Below are 19331 nucleotides of genomic sequence, written 5' to 3'. Positions count from 1 at the left end.
AAGCTAGGGAGATTCCAAATTTAGGAGGGAGCTTTTATAACCCAATTACTAACACTAGACCTAATTAAGTCACTGATTAAAAGTTTTGATGTTTGAAGCTTTTTGAATACAGAGTCTCAGCCGAGAGATAATTTCTTTAAGACATTTCCCCCCCCCTTTATTTCCACCCCGGCTCTGAGACATTGATATATTCCACTTCCGGTCTCCCCGGAAGTTTCGCGCGATGGAGAGAGGAGGTGAGGTTTAACTGCCATGGCGGCGGCCACCTTAGTTGGCTGCGGCGTGGGCGTGCGTGGGGCTTCGGTGTGTGTGAACCAGGGCTGCCAGGATCTCGCGGTTGGCGGCAGGTGCGGCTGCCCAGCTCTCTGCTGTCCACCCTGCGGTGCACACGACTCACTCCTCGGCCGGATCCTAGGGCTGCTGGAATCCGCCCTGTCGTGATTCAAAGCTCTTGCTTTGAAGTTATTGAGCCCGCGGTTTTATTTTCTTGTCTGCACAAATAGCAATAATAATGCCTACTCCACAAGGTTGCTGTCAATACTCGGAGAACAGTGTCTTATAGTCAGCACGCAGTATCTGTTCTTAACTCCCCACGTTCCACAAACCCTGTGACTTCTCCGCGGGTACACTGCTAGGTGGAGACAAAGTAGCACCGCCTGGTGTTCCTGGAACGCTAATTGCACTGTATGTCTGCCCGAAATCCATTTTATAAGCTTGGATTTATTTGTTACGAACTTTTTCTCCACCTGTACCCTACAGAACAGAATACAGAATCCCTACTGTATTAATTCTGGTTTTTATTAGGGTACTCAAAGTTAGAATGCATGTAACAGCACAGACCTGAAAGCCAGCCTGCTGCCATACAGTTGATTTCTTAATCTTGCCTAATGTCTAGCCCTCTGTTTCCTAGACTAGGTGATGCTCTTAGAGGTTTTTGGGTTTTAAAAAAATTCAGGTGGTGGATTCAGCAATCCATTTTGCTTGCTAATTTGAGAAGAATAGAAAATTTCTTTCTTTTTTTTTTTTAGAATAGAAAATTTCTAATGGTGTCCTCTGCATCTTATTTCCTGTCAGAAGGCTGTCTGGGATCACTCCTGGAATCAAAAGCAAATATGTAGCCAAAAGGTACAGATTGACATTAAGTCAGTATAAGAAAGGATTTTTAAAGAACATAAAAATCAGGTTTCATTATGCATATTGACATATCTCATGTGGCATATTTCATTATGCCCATTATGACATATTCCATTATGGCCCCTTTTGTTCTCCAATTAGTTATCATGTATATATTTTATATTGTAAACTCTAGGTCCCACATAGAAGACAACACGCAGGATTTTTGTCTCTTTTCTGTTGCTCTCTCTTGTTTCTCCCTCCTTTTAGACCTCTTCCTCTGACAGACGCATATACACACGCACGCACACACGAGTTCTGCATCTGAGGGAGCATGATGTTTGCCTTTCTGGGTCATTTTAAAACTGAATAAAGCTCCGTTGGGTGTATGTAGCACACTCTGTTGTTCACCTGTTGGTGGACAGGAAGCTGGTTTCAAGAAAGACGTCAAGGATGGCTCAGGAGTAAAGGCACTTGCTGCCAAGCCTGAGCCCTGTGCTTGGCTTCTGGGTCCCCCATGGTGAAGGAGAACCTGGACTCCCTGCCTTTCTCTTAGGCTTCCACTCCGCTCCCAGTTTGTCCTCTTCCCATGCCCTGGTCCAAAGGCAAAGATGCTTTTTTCCTCAGTGTTCTGCTTCCGTTCCCCGTCATTTCCCCTGTATCCCTTCAGATGCTTGCATGTGCCCTATGATTTGTTGCCTCCTTTGTCTGCCTCAACTGGTTCCCCACTACTCAAAGGCCAGCTGGGAGACCCTGGAGACCAGGGCCCTGTTGTTGTGTACCTTCTGGTTTTATGGAATGGTACATGGTATACAGGTGAGGTAGAAGTCGAGCCATCCGACACATGTGTTTAACTGTCATGGTCCAAATTGATAAACAGTGTCATCTGTCTATATGATGGGCTTATGTTCAGCTGTAAAAAGGGATCAAGTTCTGATAAGGAACAGCATAGATGAATCTAGAGGACATTTTAAATGCATATTGTATATATATATGAATGTATGTGTGCATGCATACGTGTCTATATTTTTTCATGTGTACACAGACATTCCATATGTACACCCATGTAGGCCAAAGTGTGACCTAAGGTATTTCTGTTATACTTCGCTTCATTTTTTTTGAGACAGTCACTTGGTGAACTTGTCTGTTTTTGCTGCTCAACAGCCCACCCCTGAGGTCCACCTGCTTTCGCCTTTCAGTGCCATAGTTAGGCCTGGCTTTTGCATGGGTGCCGTGGTTAGGCCTGGCTTTTGCGTGGGTGCCGTGGTTAGGCCTGACTTTTGCATGGGTGCTGTGGTTAGGCCTGGCTTTTGCGTGAGTGCTGAGATTCTGACCCCAGGTCACCGTGGTGGAGCTTATAAGCACCTCCCTATTGAGCTATCTCTTTGCCTTTCAAGCTAGTTGACACGAGTCACCTCTGTGGAGCACTTAGGTCAGTCCACAGTTTAGGATAAAGAGACTACAAGTAATGGTTACTTAGGGCAGGAAGCAGAGGGTAGATGGGAAGATGACAGCTGAAGGATGAAGGAGGTTCTAGGGTAATAAAGATGTTCTAAAACTGACTGAGGAGGCTTGCTTGCATCTATACTAAAACCCATTGAGTTGGACAATTGTATTAATCCTGTCCCAGTAAAGCCTAAAAAACTGGGTTTCCAAGTTTAATGGTAGTGCATGCCTGTAATCCTAGAATTTGGGAGGCTGAGGCAAGAGGATCAATATAAGACCAGCATGGGCTCCATACCAAGACTGTTTCAAAAAGAAAAAACAGTGGAGTCTCCATTCCTCCCAGTGGTGGTCTCTGGATGAGAGCTAACAGTTGTTATTCAGTCTTTCAGTTTATACCTTGTACATGTTAAACATTGTGGTAATCAGACAAAGATAGTAGTATTATCAAACTTTTTTTTCTTAACTTTTGAGTTGTGCAGGAAAAAATAAAAAAAATAAAAATTTTGCTGGCTAGCAAGCCATACCGCAGTACCAGCTTACCAGATGTTAAGCAGCTAACTTAGGTTCTGAGACTCCAGATCTGCATCTGAAGTGTGTTTACAACCTGTGCTGTGTCTCATAGGAGACCACTGCATGGAGGCGGCAAATGAGCCCTGACTTCTCGCTCGTAAGTCAGCGAGCGTGCAATGACCTTAGTTTAGCATATCCTTCTACACAGCGTCAGAATTCTAACTGAAATTACGGCTACCAAGCACCTAAAGGCAGCCTCAGCAGCAGGCTCCTCCCCGCCTCATGTTGCCTCTCCACTACAAAAGCAGATGTTAAGTCACTGTAAGGGCGTCAGAAGCGAAGGAGCGTAAAGTTCAGCTGAGGAGCTGGGAATTGAAAGCTGTCCTGTTGCTGTGTCCTATGTTCAGAGGTTATCTCAAGGAATAGAGTGTCACAGTTCATGGGTAGAGTGTATAGAATTGTCCCCAAACATATCTGCATTCTGACGGGTGTAACTTGCGCAAATGTGGTTGAAGCTCTTGGGTCAGAGTTTATCTTGGATTTACTAGGTGGCCACACTGTTGTCAAAAGGAAAGGGATGGGAGAAAGGAGACAGAATGGAAACAGAGGTTGGAGTGCTGTGGGCTTAAAAAATCAAGGCATGCAGATAGCTTTTGAGAGCTGGGAAATGTAAAGGAACTGGTCTTAGTCTAAGGCCTTAGGAGGAATGCAGCCTTGCTAGCCCACAGCACACTACTGGCCTCCAGGCGATGGTGAGAAACGTGTGCTGTCATCAGCCAGTAAGGCTGTGGCCAGTTCTTACAGTGCCTATACTGCAGGCCTTTGAATGGCTGTCTTACAGCTATGACCAGTCATATCTGAATGGTACGCATCTGCTGTCCGTTCTCTGACCTTTTCCTGCTTCCTGTGGACTTGTGTTTTGAACTTACCCACACAGTGGTCTGTTTGCTGTGGTCTTCCACATTTTCCCAGTAATGTATAAATAGAGGGTACTGGGTGCCTCAGTGCACCTCTGCTTCTTATGTGCCTCTACTTCCTGTGTGCCTCTGCTCCCTGTGTGCCTCTACTCCCTGTGTGCCTCTGCTCCCTGTGTGCCTCTGCTCCCTGTGTGCCTCTGCTCCCTGTGTGCCTCTGCTCCCTGGGTGCCTCTGCTCCCTGGGTGCCTCTGCTCCCTGGGTGCCTCTGCTCCCTGGGTGCCTCTGCTCCCTGGGTGCCTCTGCTCCCTGGGTGCCTCTGCTCCCTGGGTGCCTCTGCTCCCTGGGTGCCTCTGCTCCCTGGGTGCCTCTGCTCCCTGGGTGCCTCTGCTCCCTGGGTGCCTCTGCTTCCTGGGTGCCTCTGCTTCCTGGGTGCCTTACCTGCATCCACTCATTTACTCTCCCAGCTGCTCTGGGCCCACAGTTTATGGAGGTAGAGGTTGGTTGTGAGGTCACATTTTTTTGTTTTGTTTTGAGTCAGGGTTTTTCTGTGTGTACCTTGCTTTGTAGACCAAGCTGGCCTCAAACTCACAAAGATCCCCCTGCCTCTGCCTCCTGAATGCTGGGATTAAAGGCTTGCACCACCACCATGCTGTGTCACATTGTTAACATTGACAAAGCTGGCACCCGCGCCTTCTGGCTCTTAGCTGTGCTTTGCTTGTCATTAATGAACTTCTCCCTTCAGCTTTGCATCCCACTAAGGATGCATTAAAGGGCGGAACTAAAAAGGAGGGTATTGAGGTGCATTCATTTCTTTGAAGTTACAGATTAGAGTTTGTTTGCTTTCTTCTTGGGCTGAGAATATTAAAATACCCCACTGTGTGCTTAAAAAATATTTTTACTACCATAGTGATACCATGCTGATTTTCATCTTCGTTACTTCAAAATTGTATTTATGCAACTAGATTATAGATTATAGGGCAGTTTTGGTGTGTAATGCATTTAGCCTATTTTAAATGTTTTTTTTTCTTGAAGCTTTCTTTGTTCAGACTACAAAAATGTGAATTTTATGATTAAAACTTGAAATAATGGATACCGAGATAACACATTAGTTACTAGAGTATTGGACATGCACTAGATTTGAAAGAAAAGAGTTTAATCTTTCTTAGTATTGAAGAATTTTTCTCAGATCACTTTAATTTGTCAGTGGGACTTAAAAGTCATTGTAGAATTTTATACTTGTAAATTAGATTATATTTAGTGAACTTAAACCTTTAAAAAGGATTAGTGGGGCTGGAGAGGTTGCTCAGTGCTTAGGAGTACTTGCTGCTTTTTGCAGAGGACCCAAGGTCAGTTCCCATCACACACGTCAGGCAGCCACAGACATCTGTAGCTCCAGCTCCAGAGAATCTGACACCCTCTTCTGGCCTCTGCAGGCATCTATGTGCGCGCGCGCGCGCGCACACACACACACACACACACACTAAGCATAATAAAAAGCTCTAGTCAGTGTGTCACAGGAGTGGATAAGAAGATGTAGCCTCTGGTTTCTAATGTGTGCTACCATGCGTTTCTGCTTTCTCGTTACAATGGCTCATACCTAGAAAAGCCCGAGGAAGAAAGGCAGAAGTGCGGTGTTCATCCTACAAGTCTGGAATCTGACCGTTTGAAGAAGAGTAATTGGGGGCTCTTGGTTACTGGGATCATTGGTGGCGCACTGGTGACAGTGTATGCTGTGGCTACACCGTTTATCACACCGGCCCTCCGGAAGATTTGCTTGCCGTTTGTGCCTGCAACGTCGAAGCAGATTGAAAATGTTGTCAAGATGTTGCAGCACCGAAGAGGATCCCTTGTGGACATCGGCAGTGGTGATGGGCGGGTTGTGAGTTATGCCAAACATTTTAAGGTTTCGAACCAGAATTGTTAACATTTCTTATGAGGCTTCTGCAAAGATTTGCCAAATGTGACAGTTTGAAAAGTGTGTGTTTCATTTTGTGTTTGGCTAAACTGTTGGACCACCAGCATATGTTTAGAGTTCATTTTTCTCCTATTGATTTTTTCCCCCCTAGAGGAAAAGTACTCTGTAAACATGCCAGATAGAAAGGAGCAGTTAATTGCTAATTATCAAATAGTCTATTAGAATTTTTGGTCCAGTAAAGGCGGCATGATTACAGGAACCATGTTGAGTCATGGAGTTTAATCATCTTCATTCTTGCAGCTTAGATGCTTGCTTTATGCTTCTCTGTATTGATAAGTGAATAATCAATGACCAGGAGTTGGTAGAGACTTAAAATAAGAAAAGCCATTGCTGAAGCCCTGCTGACTAGGATGAGACCTCAGGGTGGGCAGGCAGAGTTGCAGGTAGCTGTGATCCCAGTACTTGGGAGGTGGAGGAGGGAGGATCGGGACTTCAAGACCAGCCTCTTCTGTATACAGAATTTGGGCTACGTGAGGTCCAACGTGTGATCCCAGCCTGAATCTCTGAATAAAGAAAAGGTCATTGACTAGTAGGTGACCCTCAGTGAGGACAGAGGCCACAACCTGATGATGAGCAGAGTGGAGACAGCAAGGGCAAGGGCTTGTGTTCTGGCAGCATGTGGGGTAAGAGCAGCAGGCTGCACTGCCTTCACTAGGCCTGTGGATGCTGGCTTTGTGGGAGAGCCCTGAAATAACAGACACTTAAAAGCCTCTCAACTTTAACAATATTTCTTATACTGTGAGAAAATATTATGAACTGTAATATTTAGCACTGTAACCATTTTTAGTCCTGTGATCTTAAGTAATCCCTGTTGTTCAGTTAGCGTCACTGCCCACCACGGGGATGCTTTCCTCTGGTTTAGGATGGGGCTTGTGTGTGCCTCTCCGTTCCAGGTTAGAAGACAGATTGGCTTGATCTCGTGTAGACAGCCGCAGTGGCTGTGAGCTCAGGAGTGCTCTGGTCCTGGACAGGTTATTCCTATTGCATATTATTTATTATTTTCATTTTCCCTTCTGCTCTGCCAGCCATTGGTGGAGAGAAATGCAGATTTTCAGTCATAGTTTGTTGCCACCTAGGGTTAGCCAGAATCAGGGATACATTTGTCCAACACAACCCTGAATGTGGCTTTCCTGATAGTCAAGGCGAAATCATTGACAAAATATAGAAAACTTTGGGTTGGCCATTGTCTTTTTCATGAGTTATAGAACTTTAAATATGACTATTTTTTTAACATAGCATCCTCATCAAAGGGAGTAGTGGCCTTTTTGAGCCTATATTAATTATACAAAATAATGAGTTTCACTGTGAAATTTTGCCCGTGTGCAACAAGCACTTTGCTCCTGCTCACTCCATTTGCCTTCTCTTAGCTTCCATCTTAGTCACTTTTCTGTTGATGTGATAAGACACCATGACCAAGGCAACTTACAGAAGAGAGAATTTCTGGGGGGAATTTCTCCTCTCCCCAATTCATTCCTCTTTCCTAATATCCCCCAAGAAGTATCTTTTAATGGGATGTTCTGGAGCTATAAGCCGTAAGTAGGGCACTCTGATGCAAGATGACTTCATTCTTTTGCTAACCTGCCCTGTCCAGGTGATTGCAGCTGCAAAGGAAGGCTTCCCAGCTGTGGGCTATGAACTGAACCCGTGGCTGGTTTGGTACTCCAGATTCCGTGCCTGGAGGGAGGGAGTGCATGGCTCCGCCACGTTTTATATTTCAGACCTGTGGAAGGTATGTACCGCCTCTGGATGATGGTGCTGCAAAAGCTGACAGACCTTCTTTATTTATAGTTAGTATGACTGATAAGAAAGTGTGTTGAAAGGAAAATAAAGTCCAAATGAATATTTTGGCATAAGAAAGTGTATATGCATTTTAAACTGATAGGGTTTACAATAGGTTGTACTTTAGATTAAAGCTTCAAGTTTTGATAAAATTAATTTGAATGCTAAGAATTTATTGACCAAATTAAAGCATTTTCATTTCATTTTCCCCCTTGTGAATAATGAAGTATTTCATTTCACTTGAAAATCATAGATTATTCTTGATAAATATTGGTCTTTTATGTGTGTGTGTTTTACGTTAAGAGACAGACAAAGATGAATGGTAGAGAAAAGAGCCTATGAACCATTCTATGGTGGCTCTTTCTTGTCCTCATAAAATTTTGAGGGTTTTCTAAATATATTTGTACTCCTTTTTTCTGTGATATTTTTAATGATTATTTGGGAATTTCATATCATGTAGCCTCATCACACTCACTTCTCAGCCCTCCCATGTGTGCTCCCTATTCCTGTGACCTGTCCACCTCCAATAAATAAATAAAGAAAGAAAGAAAGAAAGAAAGAAAGAAAAGGCCCCCACAGTACAGTTTGTGTTGCCCATATGCTCACTGGAACGTGGTCAAATTCCCAGTGGCCAGCCCTTAGAGAGAACTGAGTCCTTCCCTACCTATCCCAGCAGAGCCTCAGCTGTGGACAGCTACACTTCAGCATCTTTATATTTTATTCTCAAGAACAACAACAAAACAAACAAAACAAAACAAAAACAAAAACAACAAAAAAGCCCAGGGCCAGATGGTTTCAATGCAGATTCTACCAGACCTTCAAAGAGGAACGAATACCAATACTCTTCAAGCTACTCCAAAAGATAGAAATGGATGGAACATTACCAAATTCTTTCTATGAGGCCATAGTCATGTTGATACATAAACCCCACCAAGACCCAACAAAAAAAGAGAATTTCAAACCAATTTCTTTTATGAACATTGATGCAAAAATACTCAATAAAATACTCGCAAAATAAATACAAGAATGTATCAAAGACATCATTCACCATGACCAAGTAGGCTTCATTCCAAGCATGCAGGGATGGTTTAACATACGGAAATCCATCAGTGTCATCCACTATATAAACAAACTGAAAGAGAAAACCACATGATCATCTCTTTAGATGCAGAAAAAGCATTTGACAAAATCCAACACCCATTCATGTTTTAAAGTTTTGGAGAGATCAGGAATACAAGGCACATACCTAAACATAATAAAGGCTGTATACAGCAAGCCAATAGTCAGCATCAAATTAAATGGAGAGATACTCAAGGAAATTCCTCTAAAATCAGGGACTCAAGACTGCTCACTCTCTCCATATCTCTTCAATATAGTTCTTGAAGTTCTAGCCAGAGCAATCAGACATCAAAAGGCGATCAAGGGGATCTAAATGGGAAAGGAGGAAGTAAAACTATCCCTATTTGCAGATGATATGATAGTGTATATAAGTGACCCCTAGAATTCCACCAGAGAACTCCTACAGCTGATCAACACCTTCAGCAAATTGGCTGGATACAAAATTAACTCAAAAAAGTCAGTAGTTTCCTATATACAAATGACAAAAATGCAGATGAAGAAATTAGGGAAACTACACCTTTCACGATAGCTACAAGCAATATAAAATATCTAGGAGTAACTCTAACCAAGCAAATGAAGGACTTGTTTGAAAAAAAACTTTAAATCTCTGAAGAAAGAGATTGGAGATGACATCAGAAGATGGAGGGATTTCCCTTTTTCATGGATCGGGAGAATTAACATAGTAAAATGGCCATTTTACCAAAAGCAATTTACAGATACCTACAAAATATTTTGAAGACATTGAAAGATCAATTCTCAACTTCATATGGAGAAACAAAAAACCCAGAAAAGCAAATACAATCCTATACAATAAGAGATCCTTCAGAGGAATCTCCATACCAGATCTCAAGCTGTACTATAAAGCAGCAGTAGTTAAAACACTGGCACAGCAATGGGCTGGTGGATCAATGGAATTGAGTTGGAGACCCAGAAATGAATTCACACACATTTGGTCACTGATTTTTGACAAAGAAGCCAAATCTATTCAATGGAAAAATGATAGCATCTTCAACAAATGGTGCTGGTCTAACTGGATGTCTATATGTAGAAAAATGCAATTAGACCCATATTTGTCACCACGCACAAAACTCAAGTCCAAGTGGATTAAAGACCTCAACATAAAGCCAGAGACATTAAATCGGTTAGAGGAAAATGTGGGGAAGAGCCTGGAACATGTTGGCACAGGAGACAACTTCCTGAACAGAATACCAACAGCCCAAGCCTTAAGGTCAACAATTAATAAATGGACCTCATGAGGCTGAGAAGCTTCTGTAAGGCTGGAGACACTGTTAACAAAACAAAGTGACAGCCTACAGACTGGGAAAAGATCTTCACCAACCCTACATCTGACAAAGGTTTAATTTCCAAAATGTATAAAGAACTCAAGAAATTATACACCACCAAACTAAATAACCCAATTGAGAAATGGGGCTCAGAATTAAACAGAATTCTCAACAGAGGAATATCGAATGGTTGAGAAACGCTTAAAGAAATGCTCAATGTCTTTAGTCATCAGAGAAATGCAAATCAAAACGACTCTGAGATTCCATCTTACACCCATCAGAATGGCTAAGATCAAAAATTCAAGTGACACTACATGTGGAGAAAGAGGAACATTCATTTCTTCATTGCTGGTGGGAATGCAAACTAGTACAGCCACTTTGGAAATCCCACTCAGAAAACTGGGAATAAGGCTTCCTCAAAACCCAGCTATTCCACTCCTTGGAATATACCCAGAAAGTGCTCCACCACACAACAGGGACATATGCTCAACTGTGTTTATAGCAGCCTTATTCATAATAGCTAGAACATGGAAGCAGTCTAAATGTCCCTCAGTTGAAGAATGGATAAAGAAACTGCTACATTTACACTATGGAATACTACTCAGCCATTAAAAACAAGGAATTCCCAAAATTTTTGGACAAATGGATTGAACTAGTGATCATAATGAGTGAGTTCACCCAGAAGCAGAGTCAAATGGTATATACTCACTTATATCTGGACACTAGCCCAAGGGGCACATCCCATGAAAGTCTTCACTTACCAGAAAAGTGGGACAGAGGGGAGGACATCCTATTGGGACTGTAGGTGAGAGAAGCATGGGAGAATGGGGAAATAGAAGGATCCAGAGAGTCCTAGAAACCTACAAGAAGAACATTATGGTGGGCAGATCTGGGCCCAGGGGTCCTGTTCAAAGTATGGCACCAGCCAAGGACAATGTGTGCAGTAAACTTCGAACCCCTACCCAGATCTACCCAATGGACAGGACATTCTCCAGAGTTGAGTGGAGAGTGGGGACTGACTTTCACACGAACTCTGGTGCCCCATATTTGACCACGTCCCCTTGATAGGGAGGCCTGGTGGCACTCAGAGGAAGGACAGGTTACCAAGAAGAGACTTGATACCCTATGAGCATATACAGGGGCAGGAGGTCCCCCTCAGTCACAGTCATGGGGGGGGGGGAGTAAGGGGAAAATGGGAGGGAGGGAGGAATGGGAGGATACAAGGGATGTGATAACAATTGAGATGTAATATAAATAAATTAATAAAATATTAAAAAAAAGAACAAAAACAAAACCTGTCCTTTGAGTTAGGAAAGCGTCACACAAAGTGGTTTTTCTTAAGTAAGAATTTCCCACTTGTAACACTGGCCTCAGCAGCTTATAAAAAACACACTTGGATTTTGCTTGTATTGTTTTCAGGCTATATGTAACTAAATGGTCTCTGTAGAGTAAATAGGACTTTTATTGGGCAATAAGAATTTTGACTGGCAAAGCACTTTTACCCCATTCTTCAACTGCTGCAAAACCATTTTATTGTACTTTGAATGTCCTGTTTGAGGGAAAAGGAAAAGGATTAGGGGCCTGAAGATGCCATAGTGTGAGACAGGTGGCTTTAGGTAGTTTGAACAGCAGCACAGCAGGGCCCGCTGGAGTCCCTGTGAGGATGAGGAGATGAGTCCCAGCATGCATCTAGAAAGCCGATGCATCAAAGTTTGGCAGTGTGCTCTTTTTCCTGTGCCTCTCAAGGGGGGTGGTGTGTGAAAACCTGCCACCTGGTAATGTGGGCTCCCGTGAAACAAGTTTATTGTGATGCATGACTGTTTAGAATTAATTTGCCTTTGTTCTCCACCTTTCAGGTCACTTTCGCACAGTATTCCAATGTTGTTATTTTTGGTGTGCCCCAGATGGTAAGTCTGCACTCCCTTCCCGGTGATCTGTACGTAGCTGGCACTATCAGCTGCACCTCTCTCACACATGCAGTGATGGCTTCCCAGCGACTTTGAGGGAACACTGGATTTCAGCTCACTGGCTTAATAAAATACTTATGGACCTTAAAACTTTAATCATTAAGGATTCAGCCACATTTTAAAACTTCAGTTTCAGAGGAAAAAAAAAATCTCAGAGCTTAGCAATCGCAGTTGAGGACTGTTTCATGAGATTTCGGCAGTGAATATGGTTGGTGATTTCCATGGCTGCTCACTCACACCCACCGCAGCCACTCGGGGAAGTTAATGGGATGTTTCCTTTGAATTGATCATTCCTCCAGTTTTGCTGGAAGATAATTTTCAGGGTGGATGAGCATTGACTGGTTTCAATTTCCTCCTACTCGCAGATTTGCCAGAGAACTGAGTATTGAACTTTGATTATGTACTTTCAAAGTGAAAATGCCACTATTGTACTGACAGTGGGCCTCTTCAGCTTCTGCAGACAGACAGGGTAGGATGCTTTCTGTCATTGCTGGCTTAGAGGCCAGAGACACCAGCCCCCTTTTCCTTCTCAAAGTATGTAATTGTAGCTTGGCAGAATTGGATGTCTGCTGAAATGGCGCTATATAACTGATATGGTTTTTAATTTAAAAAAAGAGGAAATTTCATTTGTGTTTTATTTTTTTATGCCTTAGATTTTTACTGTTTCTTTTTGAGCTAGAGTATCACGTAGCCCTGGCTGGCCTGGAATTTGCTATGTAGCTGAGGCTGGCTTTCAACTTGCAGCAATTCTCCTGCCTCCGATTCTCAAGTGTGGTGGTTCTGGGCCTGCACACTCTCATGTTCAGCTGTGCTTGGGGCTTTTATACATAGTGTTTAACTGCTTGACACATTTATCTCCACATTGGAACTTTCAGTGTAATGGTACATTCTTTGCTTTTTATAAACCAGAAGTGATGGTATTAGAAAGTGACTGTACTCATGTCTGTTATGGGATCTGAGAATAACTGCTTTTGTTCTAAAAAAAAGTAAAGGCAGGTGTGAGGTTGTGGCCCCTGGTCATTTAGAAACTTGCTTGGGTCAGGCCTGGGCTCTCACCTGCAATCCCAGCACTTAGGAGGCAAAGGAGGAGGGTTAGTGTGTGTGTGTGTGAGGCCAACCTGGGTTACAGAGTGAGGCCCTGTCTCAATTCCCTCACCCCACAAATAAACATAATTTGGGAACATAGACTAATAGGGAATTTTGATGCTGATTTACTACTTATGATGTTTGGATTTTTCCTTCTAAGATGTAATAATTCACACATTGGAGTAACATTACTGTAGGAAAATACAAAGTATATCGACTAGGAATTCTGTGCTGCCTGGAGAGAGTCAGGCTCGGGTGCAGGCTGTGAAGCCCTGCTGCTTTCTTTTTTCCAGCTGGGGGCAGCAGTGGCCTTTGTAATGCTGGGGGAGGCTGCTCTGCTGCCTGAGTCAGGGTTGGCTTGCACATTGTCAGGGCTGTTTCCTTAGAGGCAACGTGAGTCTTGTTATTTTGAAAAATACATTTGCAATTATTGCTTATTCTCCTGCACACAGACAAATCTCAACCAAGGAATTTCAGCATTTCACTGTTCCCAGGGAAAAAGAGGAACAGCGGGAATTCAAAGAACATTCATGTTCTTTAAAGAAGAGATTGAGCCCACCTGTGTTGGTGAGGGGCTCAAAAAGCTCATTTGGCTTCTGTTGAGCTGAAAGGCTGAGTTTCATGTGTGGAACCCCCACTTTCAGCCCGCATTAAACTTTGCTCAAGTGGAGGTAGTGAGGGGCCGGAGAGAATGCTGGCTGGAGTTGGAGATCAGCTTTGCCCTCTGGGAGTTGAGTAGGCCTGGGAAAGCCCATTAGCCATCTGTGTAAGGATGCTGTTAAATTGCATCCCACTCCTGGCATGGGCAGGTGGCCCTCTAAAGCCAGCATGCCGTGGGAAAGTGTCTCAGGTAGCTGACGCACTGATAGGCACTTGGAGAGTCAGGGGAGCCTTAGGGAAGTGCAGGGGAAGACAGCTGGCACTGCGAAGCCTCAGCCCTGTTTCTGGTACCAACTGGGTTATTCCTAGTGGCACAGCACATTTATAAGTGGAAATTAGTGCCAACGCTTTAGTATATGGTATGTGCCAAAGTAGGTTGAGGAGTCCCATTTGGACCTGGTAAACACACTGTAAAGCTTGCAAATACCCACATTTAGCATGAGCTTATGCACCAAGACACCCTTTTTTAAAATGTGGAACAGGTTAGTTGTGACACATGTGTAAAGTTCTCATGAGTTCAAGCTGTACACAATCACAAGGACAAGCCACACGTGGCAAAAACACATTTTTCCATAGAGGCATATAAAGGATAGCTTAAGCATTTAATTCTATCACAAGAGCAGGCATAATGAGTAACCTGAAATAAACTCACTTCTATCCACTACACCTGGGAGGAGACAGCAAGAATTCTAAGAACAATTTTATGTTTTGAAAAAACTGAAGTCACACGACGCCTGTGTGGTTTCTTGGAGTGTTCTCACAAGCACCCAGAATTCTCCTCATATGACTCCATTCCGGAACCGTGTGTGACAGGACTTTTACACTAGTAGAAGGATTATGTGATAAATGAGACATTTATGTAGAATATGCCATGTATTAGAGGACAAGTATGTTCTGTGCGGCTGTTGGAAGTAAGGAAGGCCAGCATCCTTGGAAGGATCCTGCGCATGACCAGTCATCCAGGCCGAGGGCCTCAGTGCTGAGTGGGGTGTGCGCCTGTTTCTTGGAGAGCAATAGCTAAGTTCAGGTGATGAGGGCGATGGGAAGCTGAGATGAGCCAGGGAGTAGAACCGGTACATAAAGATTGCTGGTCTTCCTAAGGGAAGGAACTGCTGAGGGTAAGTAGAGGGAATAGGGACTGCTTACAGCAGAAGGAGACTACCACAGCTTCATGGAGCTCAGCCCCAAGACATTGGAAATTGGGAAACATATTATGTGCTCTTTTGGGTGTCCAGGTGACAGACTGAGGCTCAGTCTAGCTAGGGTGGGTTCTGATGAGAAGATGACAAATGCCGGCTGCACTGCAAAGAGAAGTTCAGCAGCAGTAGTGGGCATATCCAACACTGGTGAGAGACAGGGGTCAAGGCCAGTTACTTGTCTTCTGCTTTCTGGATGCTTGAGTGGCCAGGAGCTGAGCTAGGGGAGAGAGAAGAACAGACAGAGCCAGCAGCAGCAGCTTAGTGTGGGCTCCTGAAGTCACGCTGGAGTGGCGGGTGAGGAAGAGTCTGGAGCTCAGGTGTGCATGGCTGATGGTGGTGCACACACACGGGCAGCTCCAGGAGGCAGGCAGATCTCAGGGAAGCGCTGCCCAGGGCCTGAAGTGAGGAGCAACCAGCCAAGGTTTCAGGAGATCCTCCTGCTAAGGATGTCCCCACTCTTGGCCCTAAGTGGAGGAGCAAGGAGGGTGCCAGGTCATGGGTTAGCACTGTCAGCCATAGGCCTGTCTCACGGCTTTAGCTGATTCAATGCATGCTTCAAGTTTTGAAGATATGATTACAATAGGATGAGTTTGTGTCACTTTGAAACCCATAATTGTATGAATAATTTTGAATTCTATTAGAGGCATAACACATCACTGCTTCTCTTCGTGTGTGATATCAGGACAGATTTGATGCATATTTATGTGTAATTTAGTCAGTTAATTTCTTATGATTGAAATAGCTTCTTTCATTTTTAGGTTTATCTTGACTTAGCATATGACAGTCACTCCAAAATAAAAGAAACTATAAAAAAGAAAAGAATAGTAATATGAATACATTTACAATTATCTTTTATGAACAAATTACCATAAGAACCCTGATATTTTGAAAAATGCATGTTGTCTCATTTTTTGCTTATTTAATATTTCCCTCATGGAATAATTTCTCTTTTTTAATTCTTTCTCAGCCACTAGAAGAATAGAAATTTTGTCTCCTTAATGGAATTTATTCTCTGTTATCAACTCTAATGATGTATTAGAATTTTGGCTTATTCTACCCATATCTTGGGGCTTTTCTAAGTCATTTGCATAAGATGCTGGTCACAAGAGCCCTGCTGGTTTCTCTGTCTTGCTGTAGTTACTTTTAGAGGGAATAGTTTTTGCCTAGATCTGTGTTTCTGAGTATCATTTTTCACTACAGGGAACCAGGGATCCTTGAGAATTGCTGACCTAGGGTTGCAGAAGGGAAGGTACAAAAGCTTTGAACATTTTGTTGAGCCAAAACATCAGGAAGTATTCAAAATATTTAATGGGAGTACTGCCAAAGGTTGGAGAAGCCAGATGCAGGAGGCCCTCCATGGCTGACTCTGCACAGTTTGAACAGCATCATAGGCAGGCCGCAATGAATTATGAGTCATTGGCATATAGACATTCATGTTTGTCATCAATAGATGTTGCAGGTAAGAAGACAGAGGGACACAGGAAGGGATTAGCCATTGTCACTCTGCAGCCTTTATAGTAAAAATTGCACTTCTAGGCCAGAGATGGTCTGTGAGTAAAGGTGCTTACAGTTTCCTAGAAGGGGTCACTAAGGGTAAAGGGAAGATAGTAATTACGTTATTGAGATACCAGATCCATCCTGAACAAGTGGTTGGTGGAACCGTCAAGGGCAGAAGGGCCCCCTGGGCTTCTGGAACTCTGGTAAGTTCATAGGCTTGTAGCAGGGGCGTTGCCAGAGACCCACACGCCATGCACTGAGCCATGAAGAACAAATAGCAGAGGAACATGAGGTAAGAGTCATTTGGCCCATTGTCATAAAAGACAAAGATAGGAACTGTTCCAGAGCAGAAGAGACTGAAGTGGAGGTACAGCTGAGTGGTAGAGCCTGCCTGATTGGCATGCACAACACCCTAGGCTCATCCCCTGCTACCACAAAACAAACCAACCAAACAACAACAGACTAAAACTAGGAGATCAAAGAAACCATACAGCTTCGCACAGAGCCTTACTCTGTATTGGCTTCTTCCTGGGTGGTGCAGGACCGCACTGGGAGGAAGAAACTGACTTGTTGCAGGGTTACGGTGGGTACAGTGATAGCTTTCCTGATGTGATCTCATGTGGAGCGTGTAGGCAATGGGAGTGTTGCGTGCAACTTCTTGTAAAAGGTTTAGAAACAGAGTTCAGGGAGGAAGAAGCCTGCGATGAGCTGTGAGGCAGTGCTGGACCTCCGCCCTGCGTGGACTACATGTGAATCCTTACAAGTTCTTATAGCACATCTTGTCTACAAATTGATACCATCTCAAATTCAATTCAAAATAGAAAGTGAAACAAACATTTTTAGGATATGAGGGTGTTAACACATTTTTACAAACTACATATCATCTTAAATAGTTGTTAAATTGTTGATGTAATTAAAATGTCAATCCTTTCAGCAAATATTAAAAATACTTTATTGGTAGGCTGGATAATTAAAAATTAATACAAGAATTTTATAATCGATTTTATTCAGAAATTCACTTGTGCAGATGTAGCTCATGGAAGAGGAGTGCCTAGCATGTGCAAGGTCCTTCCTGGCTGCGCTTTGTAGAGGAGGACTTAAGGGAAGATGTGCATCATCAGCGCATTATAAACACACTTTTAAATTATTTCTAATTGGTAGAATGTGTATACTTTTTCATGGTCTGATTAAACAAAATTTCACAGACTCTAAATGTTGATGCTTCAGTGTACTGTTAATTATTGAGGGAAAAAATTAACAGTGATCATAGTCCTGGGATAATGTCAGTTGTATGATGTGCCCCAATTTAGAGATGTTAAAAGTTTAGAAAAGTTCGCCTGAAATACATGCCACATACTATGTGGAAGTGCTTTAGTAGGTAAAGGATTTAAAATAGTATTTTAATTATTGCCAGATCAGGATTTTTGTCAGAAAACCAAGGATGTATGATACATGCCTGCTGAAATAGGTTATTTTATAATTGGTACTAGAAGATGTCCCTGTAACTGCTGCTAACGTGTCTGCTTGTGGTAGTGGATTGCTAGATAAGTGTTTGTGCCTGAGGAGGGGACTTTGAAGTCACCTCCTGTGCTCAGGGAGCCTCGTGGCTGCTGTCCTCCACAGATGCCGCAGCTGGAGAGGAAGCTTGAGCGTGAACTTGAGGATGATGCTAGAGTTATTGCCTGCCGGTTCCCTTTCCCACACTGGACTCCGGACCACACTGCCGGAGAGGGCATCGACACCGTCTGGGTGTACGACATGGGCACTTTCAGAGGCCGGCGAAGGAGGGCACGAACACCAGTGGATCATCTCGTGGAGCTTCATGGAGACAGATGAGACATGCGTTTCCTCTTGCCCGAGATGCCCCTGGGTCTGAGGCCACAGAGCAAACTTTGCTTGACATGCAACAAGAAGCCACCGCTGCTGCTTTCCTTTCCTTCTGGAGAAAACAACAAGCTCAGAAAAACATTTTGGTTTAAAAACCTGCTGTTCTTTAAAGGACAGTTTCACATAGCCTGGGTTGGCCTTGAATTTGTTGCTGCTGACCTTGAATTTGTGATCCATCCATCTCTGCCATCCCAGTAGAATCTCTTAGTAGACTGTTGTGGTTGGTTGTGCTGCCTTTCCATACATGAAGACTTCCATACGTGACAGTCTGTTTATGGGCCAGAAGGTTGTCATCTCTCAGCTTAATGCCACCGATGAAGGTGAAGGGCACTTATGCAAATGTCTGCAGTTCCATATAGTTGTGTTCATAAGTGAGAATTACCTCCTTTCTGTAGTCTGAACCTAAATTCTCTGAAAGATTCAGAGTGACATTTATCCTTTACAATACTTATAAGGAATGTTTAGTCCTAAGGTTGGTGTACTGTACTTTATTAATTAAATATGTATATGTACATGTACAACTGTATGTAAATGGACTATGTAGCATATACATATTTTAACAATGGAAAATTGTGGCAAATTGCACTTGACTTTTAATTGGCAGTGTTGTATATTTGGTATCATTGTGTTACATGGGTAATGTCTTAGATTTGATGAGGCAGTTGGAGAAGATCCTTGGCTCACGGGGAAGTTAGTAAAGGGTTAACAGTGAGTGACTGATCTGGCAGCAGTTAGTAAGGGGTTAACACACACACACACACACACACACACACACACACACACACACACACGGGGTGGTGTTGAGATCTGGGTGGGCCTGTGCAGCAGTTAGTAAGGGGTTAACACACACAAAACACACACACACACACACACACACACACACACACACAGAG

At 43.4% G+C, this 19331-nt stretch overlaps 1 protein-coding gene across 2 annotated transcripts; it reads left to right on the top strand.

Annotated features, from left to right (window-relative positions):
* Window positions 1-4: 4 nt before the first annotated feature.
* ATPSCKMT (ATP synthase c subunit lysine N-methyltransferase) lies at window positions 5-19035 on the top strand. Of its 2 annotated transcripts, none has more exons than XM_084783071.1 (5): window positions 5-236; window positions 5588-5865; window positions 7553-7690; window positions 11999-12049; window positions 18175-19035. In XM_084783071.1, exons 1-5 carry the CDS (start codon window positions 224-226, stop codon window positions 18385-18387), a joined length of 693 nt encoding a protein of 230 aa, XP_084639197.1. In that variant the 5' UTR covers window positions 5-223; the 3' UTR covers window positions 18388-19035. The 2 variants fall into 2 exon arrangements, with proteins under 2 accessions (XP_084639197.1, XP_084639196.1); XM_084783070.1 differs by having other exon boundaries at window positions 5588-5889.
* Window positions 19036-19331: the final 296 nt, after the last annotated feature.

This window comes from Acomys minous, assembly GCF_964271855.1.
Source record: "Acomys minous genome assembly, chromosome: 5".
In the NCBI taxonomy this organism is placed as follows: Eukaryota; Metazoa; Chordata; class Mammalia; order Rodentia; family Muridae; genus Acomys; species Acomys minous.
The sequence above is the reverse complement of the archived record's forward strand: the minus strand, read 5'-3'. Positions and strand labels throughout refer to the sequence as shown.